This window comes from Dryas octopetala, chromosome 2, assembly GCF_963921425.1.
Source record: "Dryas octopetala chromosome 2, drDryOcto1.1, whole genome shotgun sequence".
NCBI classification, from domain to species: domain Eukaryota; kingdom Viridiplantae; phylum Streptophyta; class Magnoliopsida; order Rosales; family Rosaceae; genus Dryas; species Dryas octopetala.
Window position 1 is genome coordinate 19449208 of NC_141367.1, and position 13983 is coordinate 19463190.

At 33.3% G+C, this 13983-nt stretch overlaps 2 protein-coding genes across 2 annotated transcripts; both read right to left on the reverse strand.

Annotated features, from left to right (window-relative positions):
• Positions 1-4788: 4788 nt before the first annotated feature.
• Positions 4789-7767, reverse strand: LOC147293809 (Peroxisomal membrane 22 kDa (Mpv17/PMP22) family protein). Its single transcript, XM_086233238.1, has 7 exons — positions 7470-7767; positions 7221-7319; positions 6733-6831; positions 6520-6595; positions 5704-5774; positions 5535-5620; positions 4789-5072 (listed from the first exon to the last, which is right to left on the reverse strand). The coding sequence occupies exons 1-7, from the start codon at positions 7539-7541 to the stop codon at positions 5021-5023; spliced, it is 555 nt and encodes a 184-aa protein (XP_086089364.1). The 5' UTR covers positions 7542-7767; the 3' UTR covers positions 4789-5020.
• Positions 7768-12023: 4256 nt separating this feature from the next.
• Positions 12024-13299, reverse strand: LOC147293810 (cell number regulator 7-like). Its single transcript, XM_086234463.1, has 4 exons — positions 13221-13299; positions 12976-13047; positions 12553-12762; positions 12024-12079 (listed from the first exon to the last, which is right to left on the reverse strand). The coding sequence occupies exons 1-4, from the start codon at positions 13297-13299 to the stop codon at positions 12024-12026; spliced, it is 417 nt and encodes a 138-aa protein (XP_086090589.1).
• Positions 13300-13983: the final 684 nt, after the last annotated feature.

Genomic DNA, 13983 nt, shown 5'->3' on the forward strand with positions numbered 1-13983 from the left:
ACTATAGTATGAATTTCATCCGGGTCTATGAATTAATAAATCTTTCAAAAACATCCACAAATTAACACCGAAATTGAAAAATATTTTTTCATTTGCTAAACTGTTAATGTTAAGGTTAAATACCAGCATAATTATCCATGACATCACAGAAGCTTGACAATCTTCACCCCTAGTACCCAATATGTGGCATGTTCCCACCCAATGGAATCATATAAGTGGGCGTGAAAGGAGAGGGGGTGGTCGGCACATGCCACATATATATTGGGTATTAAGGGTGAAGATTGTCAAGCTGGTGTCACGTCATAGATGGTCACATGAACTGGCATTTAATCCCAATATTAACGGTTTAAAAAACGGAAGTACATTTTTTATTTAGACGTTAATTTATAAGTATTTTTGAAAAAATTATTAATTCTTGAAACCGGATGAAATTCGCTCATAATTGAGTGTTTAATTTGAACTTGAGCCATTTAATTTCTATTAGAAAAATGTGGTCCACGAATATGTCAAAAAAATATTTTGAGTCCAAAGAATCACTGAGGGGATTTGTTAACAAAGCTTTGCCTCTAAAGGAAGGAAGGTGTCTTGTCAGAAAAACCAGAAGTTAAATGAGAGAATTGTGCCAAAATTTTAGAGCAATAATGGTTGTCTGAAGTCTGAACAAGCCCCGTACAATGCATGACGTTTTCTTGTGGAAAATGCATGGATTTCTTTCTTTCTGCCAATACATACATTACTTTAATTAAGTTTCGTAAGTTTCAGCGAAGCTTCCTTCTTACTTGATCGAGTCTTGAGGTCACCCTCTTAAGCTGTCTTAAATGGACCATGTTAATATTTGACACCTACAGTTTCTATGATCCATAGCCACATACTTTGTCTTCACAAGCTACTCTATATTCCTAGCCCACCCCATTTTAGAGTATCTTTAAGAAAGATGACAATTTTCCTCTCTATCAAATAATTGTACTATGATGAGTATTGCACTATTGCGATATGTTAATTAATGAGTCCAACAGGCTCTTCAAAGATAATTATTCCTCTCATTTTTCCTGCTCCTACTTTTGTAAACGATGGTGATAGTTTTAATATAATTAAAATATATAATATAAAAAACGAAGATTGTTTTTTTGGTCAATAAATATAGAAAGTGAAGATAACAAGCTGAACTTGCTTGACATTCCTGACAGGTGGGGAAGGAATTCCTTTGTCCCATGTGGCGCTAAGAGCTTCTGTTTGCTATTTGCAGGTGCTTTTATTTTCAATCTAGTACCAGGCCAAGCATTCTGGGTACGAGACCAACAATAATTTAGGCCCCGTTTGGTATTTGATTTAAATACAGTTTTTCTTTTTTAAAAACAACATCTCATTTTTTTTAAGTGGAAACTTGTTTGGTAGTCCACTTTTTAAAATAAAATTTTTAAAATTATCCAAAAATACCTCATTTTCCAAATACACCAAATTATCATTTTCCTCGTGTTTTTTTTTCTCTCTGTCTTCGTATGCAACCTGAGGCTTGGTTTGTGCGACTCTATTCTTCATCTTCTACCTTAGCGATCTCTTGGTCTTCGTCTCCTCTGTGGATCGTTTTCATCCTCGTCTCCCTTCATCTTCTCAACTCTAGAAGGTAAACTCATTTATTTTTGCCCTAGATTTTGTCCTACGATTTTCGGGTGAGTACAGCAGGCATTGATTTTGTCCTCTCAGTCAAACAACTTGCAGGACTAACTAATATATCCCTAGTGTCATAAACTATTTAGAAATTGCATATTATGTATTCTTTCTAGAGCATTAAATTATTAATGTTTGGCATTCCTTTTTTATTGGGGTGGGTGTTTGCTTTTTATTTACATATTTTTATTGTGTATTATTTTAACTTTACAAAAAAACAAATTTGCGAGCCATTTTCGAAAAAAAGGATGTCCACATTATCATGTGTTTGGTGAGATTTTCAACAACACCACTGCTACTGGACAAATGACTTATTTTCATTGCATGTTGCATGGTGCACAACTTCATTAGAATGCAATCAAGGGGTGATAGAATGTTTCATCAATACCAAGCTGAAGACCTTGATGTGGTAGATGAAGAAAGCTCGAGGGCAAGTCAAAAAATGGCAAACATGGACTTGAATGAGGAAAATCAAATGAGTGATATTAGAGATCACATAGTTGGGGCTATATGGCTAGACTGTTAATAATCGGTCTTAGAATTTGTGTTAAATTGAACTTTTTGTTATCTTGGATGTTTGAATGATTCTTGAATTTGTGTTAAATTGAAGTAAATTTTGTATTATTTTGAATGATTCTTGAATTTATACTATGAAATTTTATTATTGATCTTAGGTTACAGACCTCGTGTATAGGGTCTCAGGTCCGGGATCCCGGTCCCCAGTTCTCGGATCTCGAGTCTCGAGAGTTGGGTATTGTGTCTTGAGTTCAAACTTTAAGCCTTAATCCTTATACAAACAATATATTGAAAAAAAAAATATATTTTAAAAAATATCAACCAAACAAGTTTTCAAATATTTTAAAATTTTAAAATAGTTTTTAAGTTCCATACAAAACAAGTTTTCAAATTTTAAAAATAGATCCATGTTTTTGAATTGGATACCAAATAGGGCCTTAGATTTTCTACTTTTCAACCATTATAGACTTATAGTTGGGCCTATAAGTATATAAAGAATCTGTAATATTTTGAATTTTTTAATATTTTAGGGTCTAAAGCGGTTGACTAATTTTTTTATTCTTATCTCTTTTCAATTGTTTAAGTAGTGTTTAGTTGGACGAAAGTGTCAGGTATCTAACAGTTAAACATTTATCATGCTATTGGCCAAAAAAAAAAAGACATTTATCATGCTAGATTCGTCCAAAAAAAAAAAAAAAAAGAGAAACACTAGAGGAGAGAGATTTAAATTCAAAATCTTCGATGTAGGGATAAATACACTTAACTAAAACTAAACATTATCACACAGGAAAAATCACTATATTTGTCACTCACAGAGAGAAATGTCATTTGTGATCGTATGATACAAAATTCCTCTTAAACGAGTATCAAGTTGTCAGTTGTTTTGTTTTTCAAATACAAAATGCATGACAGTTCAGACTTGTTATATACATATTGATTTTCAAATAATGCTAAAACAGTAAAACGAACAGAAATTCTGCCCAAAACCCATCACCATTCTCACATGTGATGCACAAAGAGGGTGAAGCAAAATGACCATTATTCTCCCATGGATTGTACAAAGTTAAGCAATATGGCAGACCCCCAAACTGGTCTTAAAGCCGATACTGATAAAAAAAAAAAAAAAAAAAAGGAAATATTGTAACGGTCATAGTTTGAGATGAGTCCCTCTAGAAATCAAATTAGTGATATGAGGATCGATAGAGTTTGAATCTTTTGTAATCACTCTTATTTATCCAAACTCCAAACAAACAATGAATTCAAAATCCGGATCCACAAGGAATTCATTTGAAAGATTGATGAATTGCCAGAGGGCAGAGGGGTCTTGTTACTTCTGACATTAGAGCTACCTGTACATTCAAGTAAGTTTCCCAACCTTCATGAACTTGAACTTGCATGTTCTTTCAATGATCAGATGCAACAATCCTTGATTCAACTTTGAACAAACTTGGAAAGCTGTGCCTTAATTTGTTTATTCTCTCTATTTTTTTAGGTTGTCATTCATTTGTACTTGTTATAAGTGTAGAGCAAAAGTGTTATACCACTGAAGTTATAAGCCCACAAATCCAACTTAATATAAGTGCATAACAAGTGGACATCTTAGTCCTGTAATTTTTGGTCATTTATTAAGGCTTATTGGGTTGTCATCTTTGAATGCTAGATTGGATTTTGATTTTGGTTATTTGACTAGTAATATTTGTAGGTATATTATTACCAAAGTACGAACAAATACGTTTGAGCATTATTAAACTCTAATCTTATTCGATTCGAGGACAACAATCTAATTAAACTCGAATTTTCTGAATACTGGCAAAGTAGCAAAATTCATGAATTGAATGAAAAAACCACAAAAATTTCTACATAAACAAAATAAAAAATTGTAGCATGTAATTTAAGTCATGCATGCCCTTGCAATTTAGCAATCTCTCTTTGTCTCCCACTGCTTAGTCACAGTTCACAAACATTTTCAGGTAAATTTCAGAGAATCTCATAACTGAAGTGGGTTCTTATTCATATATATGTGGTGGATATGGAGAAGGGGAAGAGGGAATGGCTGACAATACCTCATGCTTTGGGAATTTTCACCTATATTTGCTTCACAGGTGCAATATGGGCAGCATTTTGTTTGATTAAGATTATGAATAAAGAAGGCCATTTACCAATACCCTTGGTTGCTTACTTCTTCATTCTTCGTTTCATCTTGGTCATCTACTTCTTCGCAATGACTCTTAGGTTTTGTGTTGAAGTGGCGTATGCAGTCATAACCAGACACAGAAAGGTTGACCTTGCAGCCTCAGTTATGGAGGCAGGGGAGTGTAATTCCATGGTTTAGTACCCAAAGCCATGGATGTTGAAGAGTTGAATCATAAATTTTGGGCACAAACTTGTTTGGCTAATTACCTTCTTGGGTACATAGTTCTCTTGCTTTAACTACTACTCATTTTAAGAGGATCCTGTATTAATTAATTTGCTAGCTATTATTATACTCTGAGCATAACATTTGTGCAGGAATGATGTGTGAATGTGTTGTATGCACACTTAGAACCTGTACTGGTCTCTCAGCATGCGCTGCATAGACATCAACAATGTGTTTTTACATCAATCTACCTCCCAAAAATTTTGTTACCATCAATCAGAAATTGAACTTGATTTCAGTATATGTTCTACAATAACTCAACCATAAGATAGAAACTGACAACACCAAGGCAAATCGAAAACTTTCATAATACTAATACAGCTAGCAACTTATACAAAGGGTAATAGAAACCATTTCACAAACTAAGAGTCTAAAGGTTCCAATCAAACAAGGAAAGGGTGAAGAAAAAGATTCTGTGTTCTAGGCCGGCTTAATTGCCACCGATCCAGCCTTCAGATTAAGAAAGATTGCCCTGCAAGAAGTAAGCAAAGTAGGAGTGAGTTGTTTAACTAAGAAATCCTTGCACAATGATCTGAAATGCATTAGGTACTTATGATACAATAAGTTCGAAATATGCCACCAAAAACTACATATATTTCTTTAGCATAGGTGCTGGATTTTTGTTAATATCAACTCTGTAATCATAACAGTAATTTAATCTAACTCTGTAATCAATAAACCCTTAGATTTTTCAAATACAATTATTATTCTTTTGCTGTCTAGGGTGGGTGTATACTAGCATTGGAGGCGTAACTGCTCATAGAACGATAATCAGACCTGATCAAATTTTTATTTCCCAAGTCTGGGTTCGTTTATGAAGTATATGTACAAGGGGAGTCTCTGGGAAGCGCCAGCACAATACAGATATGGCATGATATGATAGTGGGAGGTAATTTAAGGAGGCAAGCAAAGTTGAACAGTTACAGCAGCGTACCAGCATGAGGAAATGAAGCTGGGAAACAAAACACGGAATTGCGCAGGCATATACTGGTAATTCACCCAACCAACAATAGGCCAAAACTGCACCCATCATAACTTCAGTATTGCCAAGTTCAAGAATTAACTCGAGTATAAAACAACAAAAAGATGTTCATATTTCATACCTTCCATGCAGTCAATTGAACAGACAGGTAGTCCTTTCGAACTTTACTCTTGACTAAATTCCATGGTCTTCCTGAAATGCCAGAGTAAAAATAAGCAATGCATCATTCCAAGTCTAATATCATGTTGGGTCAGAGTTTTATGGCATATTGGCATGAGTATCCTTAGTGAAATGCAACAAAATCATCAAGTGACAGGAGAGAGGTAATATTTTGGTAATATATCACACCAACATAATAAAGTATGAATTTCACATTATATAAGGATAGAATCATATAAACAAGGAAACAATGTGCAGAATAAGATAAAAACAGCTTCAGGACCAACATTTCACTATCCAGCATACGTTTTGCCTGAACGTAGCACGACATGCACATTGTTTTCCAGAAATTTCAAGTGAACTGTACAGCTCTGCTCTGTAAAAAGAAACTGGTGAAAAGGAAATGATATTCCAACAAGAAACTAGTTCCTTGTCATATTATATCAACAATGAAAGAAAATAACAACGAGCAACAACATCAACAACGAAAAGTCGAAAAAGATCAAAAGGCTACAAGTTAAAATGCTCTAAAACCGCAAACTGTGAATTGAGATATCCTACACACCGGTTGAAAGTATAACACACAGTAGACATCCTCTTGCCCCCTCCCTCCCCTCAAAAAAAGTTTTTAAGTAAAAAGAAAAGAAAAAGAGCAATCAAGTCCAACCAAACCATCATACTACCATAACTAAATAGAACATAATATTAAAGACTAATTGATACCATATATCAAAGATGAGACATATCATTTAAGAGAATACCTAAGATATGTGCATACCTTCAACCACCAAGCCATAGTACATCATGAAAAACAGGTTGTTCCAAGGAGAAGAAGTTAATTGTTCCAACAAAACCTAATAATTGAAATTTCATTCATCAATAGTTGACTCAAATGCAGGTTTTCAGCATTTATTTAACTCAAAAAGGGATGAACAAGGCATGGAAATTATACGTTAGCAAGCACAAAAATTCGACTATGGAAAAAGTGTACCTTTTTCGCAACAGTTTTGTTGTCCTTTCCCTTGAATAGTTTATCCATCAATTTTTGGAGGAAGTGCCCAAATGGTCCCCCATATGCAAACCCATAGAGCTGAAAACGAATTTAAGCATCAGATTCCAACATGATATACACGGTCATGGCATACACAAATAAATATAACCTGATAAACATCAGTCTATTAGAGAATTGTAAGTAGCAACCTGGTAACTGAGCAAAAGTGGGAAGAGAAAAGACAAATATGAATAATTTAACTTTCAATTCATTATTATTGGTTTCAGGGTATGATAAAACCACATGGTTGCTAAGATAATTTTACTCAAAGAAACCAAAACAACATAAGAAACAAAAAAAGAAAAAGACATAAATTTCCTTGTCTTGTCCCCCATTTTCTCAGTAGCCAAACAGAAAATCTAGTCGAACCCACATAGTAGTTCACAAACAAACAATCATGTTGTACACCATGATCAAAATAAGCATACCATCATAAGAAGCAGTCTTCTCAGTTGAAGCTTCCTGACCCCAGAGATCTTCTGGGCTATGGAATCACTACACCCAGCTATAACTCCTGATGTAATGGCCTAGAAAACGAACAGTCCAAAGCAAACAAACATTAATATTATATACAAAACAAATAAATCATCTTTGGAATGAATCCTTGTAAAGCAGAGTGAAACAAAGAAATGAAAGGAAAAGAAGGAACTGGGGGTGATTCAAGAACTGAAAGAAACCTTGGTTCTGAGAGGGTGGGCTTGAAGCTGTATACGATATTTTCTCCAAGCCTCATTGACTATCTCAGACATGGTGATTCCAACGCTCAATCCCTCTCTTTTTTCTTAGTAGTGGGCGTTTTTTCAGTCTTGAAAAGATTCGAAGGAGGTGAAACTGAAATGGGGTTATATAGTACTTGATATAAATATTTTATTTTCATAAACGCCCAAGTTGGGGGTAGGTGGTGTGATAAAGCTGTGTGATCAAGGAAGACGACTAGAAGACTACATTCCAGAGAAGAAAAAAAAAATAGAGAAAAGAGACGACTACCCATTTAGAACTTGATCAAATGCCAAAAGAGATTGAGATTCCAGTTCATCGCCTATAACATTTGTTAGGAAAAGTTCCAGCGATATTTTGTAGGGTCAGTTCCATAAAGGGACAAAATGAAGATTCAACGGACAAAAAAGTAAAACATGAAGCAAAATAGTCATTGCTCGGTGGTTATTTTAATAGTAAATTACAATTTAATACCTCAATTTTATCTCGAATTTCAAGTTAGTACCTCAAGTTCAAAAAGTTATAATTTCATGCCTCAACTTTCATTTTGTTTAAAGTTAATACCTCTGTTAGTCTTGTCGTCAAAAAGACCGTTATCTGATGACGTGACACACCACTAAAAGGCTTTATTTCAATTTAGTACCTCAACTTTATCATATTTTTCAAGTTCATATCTCAAGTTCAAAAACTTGCAAATAAATAAATACTTTCCAGTTTTTTATCTCAACTTCACTCCAGTTTTTCACCCATCAAATCTCTACCAAAATTATCAATCTTATACTCATTTTGAAGCTATGAATCTCCTCTTTACAACCATATAAAAATCATGCAAAAAGAAGTTATGAAACCCAAGATAATTGGTCACAAAGTAGGCTACCCGAAAGTGCCAAATTTTCCAAACAAATTGACAATTTTAGGTAGCCTAATTTGTGACTACTTCTTTCGTGTTTCATAGCTCCTTTTTGAATTATTTCTATATGGTTATAAAGGGGAGATTCATAGCTTCAAAATAAGTATAAAATTGTTGATTTTGGTGAAGATTTGATGGGTCAAAAGTTGGGTTTAGTTGAGATCAAAAGTTGGGGTGAAGTTGAGGTGAAGTTGAGATAAAAACTGGAAAATATTTATTTATTTGCAAGTTTTTTAACTTGAGGTATGAATTTGAAAAACATGGTAAAGTTGAGGTACTAAATTGAAATGAAGCCTTTTAGTGGTGTGCCACGTCATCAGATAACGACATTTTTGACGGCCAGACTAACAAAGGTATTAACTTGAAACAAAATGAAAGTTGAGGCATAAAATTGTAACTTTTTGAACTTGAGGTACTAACTTGAAATCCGAGATAAAGTTGAGGTATTAAATTATAATTTATCTTTATTTTAATTTGCTAAGTGATCCCCAATGTCATATTTGCTAATTTTTCTATTATTTTTTATTTTAGGGCAAATTATCATTTTGGTTCCTATAGTTTGGTGGTTATTTCAATTTTTTAAATCAAATTCTCGTAATTCTGCAATTGTTTCAATCAAGTTCAAAATTAAATATCTATAACCCTTAAAGTAAGGGTATAATGGTCTAAGAACAAAAAAATTATTACCATCGACTTTTAGTTGAAACAATTATATTCTTACTTTAAAGTTTCTACCATCTTAAAAACTTGACGGAAATCTAATTTTGAATTTAATTAAAACAATTTCAATACCATGAGGACTTAGATTGAGAAAATTGAAATGATGAAGGACTAAATTGAAATAACTATCAGAGAGAGAAGATGAGGATAAGGTGTGTTGAAGGAGGGAGAAGAGGGGGAGTGTGTACAAGATGACTAAGTTGAAAAGCCAGAGAGAAAAGGAGGAATGAGAGAATGAAAGAGAGAGGGGCTCGATGTGGGAGGAAGAAGAAGAAAAAGAAAATAAGAGAAAGGGTGAGGGTGAGGATGAGGGAAGGAGAAAGAGAGAGAAAGAGGGGAGGGGCTGAATAATATTTTTTTTAGTTTTTCTTTGTTTTTTTAAGAAGGGTGTGGAAAAAGAAAAAAAAAGTGTGCAAATAATAATTCTCTAATTTTATGCAACAGCCCTAACCCTTTTATGAAGGGCATTTTTGTCAGAAATGCTATTTCTCTCGACTCTCTCTTCCATCCTACACTTTCTTATGCATTTCTATCTTTTCCCTTTGTCCTCCCTCTCCTCCCCCTTTTCGATCTCTGTTCTCATTTTCCCCCAAAATAAAATATAAAAAAAGTTTACACCCTCTTTAAAGTTTAGTCCTACTATACACTCTGCCAACAACTAATAAGTAGGGAATGAGGATCCAACACGGCAACACATAATCCCTTGCAAACTAAAGCTTTAATAACAAATTAAATAATTATTAAACTTTATAAACTTAAACGGTTAAAAAAATAAGCCAACAATGCATATCAAATTTAAAAAACTATTAACAAAAAATAATAAAAATACTTACACTCATGTTTAATCAATTCATGTGGCTTAGTCAAACTCAAATTCTTCAAAATCTATCTTCATTTAATAGTCTTCCTCCTTTGTAGGGGTAGAGTAAAATTATGGCAATGCCAAACCTTAGGCCATAGATGTTCCTGGCTAAAGGTTTGAAGTTTTAATTTTTCTATGTCATAAAAAAAAGGATTATTTTTACCTAGATAATTTGATCCTTGAGCAGTTGAGCTTGACGTTCTTAATTGCCAAGGTCCAAAGGCTAATTAAACAAACTGGTGTAGGTAGCTCCATAAGGTCATCCTGGAACTTTCCTACAAGTTTAAAAACATATGACCAAAACATTACTAATTAATTCTGTGTAATACACGTGCATTACATTCACCAACAAAGCTTTGGTAAGAAACTCACCAACCTTGTAATTTCGTAAATGTTCATGTGCTACGTAGTTTTGAGAAAGAAAGTTGGGATAAGTGATATTTTTTTATAGAAAATATAATTATTTCAGATTAGGAAAAAACAAAGTCACTTTTGCAGTTTGCTTTGTAGTAAGGAATTCTATGGAAATTGCAATTGAGCTTCTCTTGAATTGCCTTGTTATTTTCTAAAAGCTAGTTATTGATTAGACGTTTTTTCTCCTAAAAAGAAGTCACTGTTATAAGATTTTACAACTCAATGTGAAGTCCATAAACGAGGGAAGAAGAGAAAAGGAAATAAGATCCTACTGAATTTGGAATTTTTTATTGTTAATCTTGTGTTTATGTCCAAAACAATTTTATTTTAGAGTTTAAAAGTTAAGCATTTTGAATTTTACGTTCATATTGAAAAAGTAGTTATGCATAAGTCTTATTAATTGGCTATTGAAAAAGTATTTATGCATAAGTCTAAATGGATGTAGTTTTAGAGATAAAGAGTAAGGAATTGTATGGAAATTGCACTTAAGCTTTTCTTGAATTTCCTTGTTATTTCTAAAATCTGAGTATTAAGAAAAAAAAATTTAATCCAAAAAGGAGTCATTGGTAAAAGCTTTTCAGCTCAACGTCAAGTACTAAGTCCATAATGAAATGAAAAAGAGAAAAAATGGGTCTTTCCCCTTCACGAAGGACTTGTAGTCAAGTGCTGCATAAACTAAACTTTATGCGTAATTAGCATTGACCCTTCATCAACAACCAAAGTGCAAAGCATTGCCTATAGAAGCTCCAATAAGTAAAACAGTAATAGGTTTTGACCTATCTCTGGTTATAGTAAAAGTTTCTTTATATAATCACGAGTTTGACATATTATATTGTCAAAAATTATCATTTTGAAAATTAACTAAATTTTTGTTAAAATGTTGATTAAATTTGATAATTTAATAATATAACATATATGTCAAAATGTCACATTATAGATAGGCTGAAGAATCCTTGTCGCATGGATCAAATTAATTTGATCATCTACATCTTTTATATATATATATATATATATATAAAAAAGTACATCTACATCTAAGTGTCTAACTTTGGGTTTATACTTTATATGTATGTCATGGCTAATGAGGTTCATTGGGCTGTGCCGGATTAGCTCTAATGAAGAAAGCCTGGTCCAAATTAAAGGTGATGTTTGGAATCCCAAAGGCTTTTAATAGGCCCAGAACAGCCTTCTATTTTTTTTTTGGTCGGAAGAACAGCCTTCTATCTACTTTCATGTTATTTGTTGGATCCCCAAAGGCTTTTAATAAAGGTGATGTTTAAGGCTTTTAATAGGGCCTAATATGCCCCTTTAAATTTGTATCTGCTTTCCAATCCAATGTCATCATTGATTTACTTAAAAAAAAAAAAAAAAAACACTGATTTTTATTTGATTTACTGCACATTGGCACAAGACAAGATCTCCGAGTATTGTTCGTCCTTTAGTTGTTCCACTTTCTTTTTTATTATCAACACTCTTACCAACTATATTCACAAGATCGATAAACCACAACATTCATCCATTAATGACATTTCTTTGAAGAAATAAAAAGTAAACTATGTCAAGAAAATGACAAATAACGCACGCAGTAACAAATACTGGAGATATTAACTATCTAAACATGGAGAATGGCCCCTTTGGAGCAGCATTTGGTGGCCCAGTCCAACCTACATTAGGCACAAAAATAATAAAATGTGTGTTACTCTCAAATGAGGATGACAATAATTAATTAACTAATAATAAAGGAGATGGATCCGCTATATTTTTTACACAAATTTTGACACGAGTTTTCAATAGGGCCTATTGCATATAGAATTTCAACGATTCGAACCGTTTATTTTTTAAGTCTCAAATAAAAAATCATCCTTGCAAAAAATTAGGTAAATTAGAAATTATTTACCTACAAAGATTAAATAGTCAACATTTCAAGTGTTTATTTTATTGACCATTTAATCTTTGTACATAAATGATTTCCGATTTATCTAATTTTTTGAAAGAATGATCTTTTAATGGAATCCAAAAAAATAGACGATTCGGATCGTTGAAATTTTATATGAAATGAACCCTATTAAAAATTTGTGTCAAAAATATAGTGCTACGAATCCGCCCCCAATAATAAATACATGATTATATATAAAACCTTTGGCGGGATCAAAGCCCCTAAGTTTGAGCTCAGCATGCTCTTGGCAGAGAGCACATGAGTCACAGCAGAAATGAACACAACAATCACAACAAGGTGTCTCCGGCAAACCAAATTTGGTGCGTAATTTCTCTCTATAGATACATGAATAGACCCAGTGGAACTGAACCAGCATCAACAACTCATATGCACAACCTTGGCTACAACATGCTATACACAAAGCAAGCCCACCATACAATTAGGTCCAATTAGTAAAACAACAATAAATTTTTGTACTTATCGATCTCTTGTAGGTTATAAAGTATAATTTATATGTTGATTAATTATTCAGGTAATTTTTTATTAACTATAAAATCTGACAACATAAAAAAGTGGGAATATATATATACATATATATTTTTTTGGTCAATAATATATACTTACAACTTCGGCCTTCATCTATAGTTTCTGCAATCCGGCCAAAGGTGATGCATGGGAGAAGCCATGTTATGCAACCTACACCAGTACACCATAATTACATCATGATCAAATTAATTCACCATTTCTAAGCACCATAATGGACACCTTTCTAAGCACCTTTCTTGGTCAAAAGGGTGTCGGTTTTTTTTTTTTGGTTACAAGGGATGTCGATTTTTAGCGAGAAAAGAGTGAGAGATAAATTTACTTACAAGTAGTGATGTCATTCCCACAACTAAAAAGGCCAAAAGACCATTCGGGTTTTGGGCGATGACGATTGAAAATATTCATATCTTCACCATGCAAATCAAGAAAGTGGCAACATACACCTTTTTATAATTGAGGAATTAATGCTAAAGTACTGAAGTTAATTATGACTTATGAGAATTAATGGATCTTAAGATTTGTTATTTGTAATCCCCATATTCAATCCACAGGTCATGGTCATCGATCAGATGTTGTCTTTGGGAGGTTCGCTCATAAAATTGATTATTATTATTGTTCGATGTTGTGTTGACATAGTCAAGCAAATGCAGGCTCGCTATATTCTTAGCTTGTACGTTTAAGCAGGCCATGTCGCTATCAGTAGTCAGGACCTTAATCATTTTTTCTTCATTTGCTTATAAGTAGTTATGAATTTGTTATTTTTCTTATGTACATCGGTCACTCGAGGAAAAAGAAAAATGTATTACCGAACTCTTGTAAAGATTAACGAGAAAAATATTATAATCATTCTATATTACATAATATTGATCTATTATGTTTTATTTTTTTTCACACAACCAGACGCTGAGATTGAGTTCAAAATCTCAAAATTAAAATTTAACATGCAACCTCCATAAATCATTGTTGATGCTAAAAAATGGTAGAGCAGTCAACGTCGAGTCGAACCACGTAGGCCCGTTGACCCGCCACTGAGTGGATGACACGTCGAAGTGGGGCAGGAACGGGTAGCTGGGTCCGACTGGTGAGTAA

Excerpts from the sequence above, each read along its gene's own strand:
- LOC147293809 (XM_086233238.1), bottom strand. The coding sequence starts at position 7,541 with ATGTCTGAGATAGTCAATGAGGCTTGGAGAAAATATCGTATACAGCTT. Across the intron at positions 6,596-6,732 it reads ACAAAACTGTTGCGAAAAAG|GTTTTGTTGGAACAATTAAC; the intron begins GTACACTTTTTC and ends TTCAATTATTAG. Across the intron at positions 5,073-5,534 it reads AGCTTCATTTCCTCATGCTG|GGCAATCTTTCTTAATCTGA; the intron begins GTACGCTGCTGT and ends TACTTCTTGCAG.
- LOC147293810 (XM_086234463.1), bottom strand. The coding sequence starts at position 13,299 with ATGAATATTTTCAATCGTCATCGCCCAAAACCCGAATGGTCTTTTGGC. Across the intron at positions 12,763-12,975 it reads TATAGATGAAGGCCGAAGTT|CATGTTGTAGCCAAGGTTGT; the intron begins GTAAGTATATAT and ends CTTTGTGTATAG. Across the intron at positions 12,080-12,552 it reads GGGCTTTGATCCCGCCAAAG|GTTGGACTGGGCCACCAAAT; the intron begins GTTTTATATATA and ends TGCCTAATGTAG.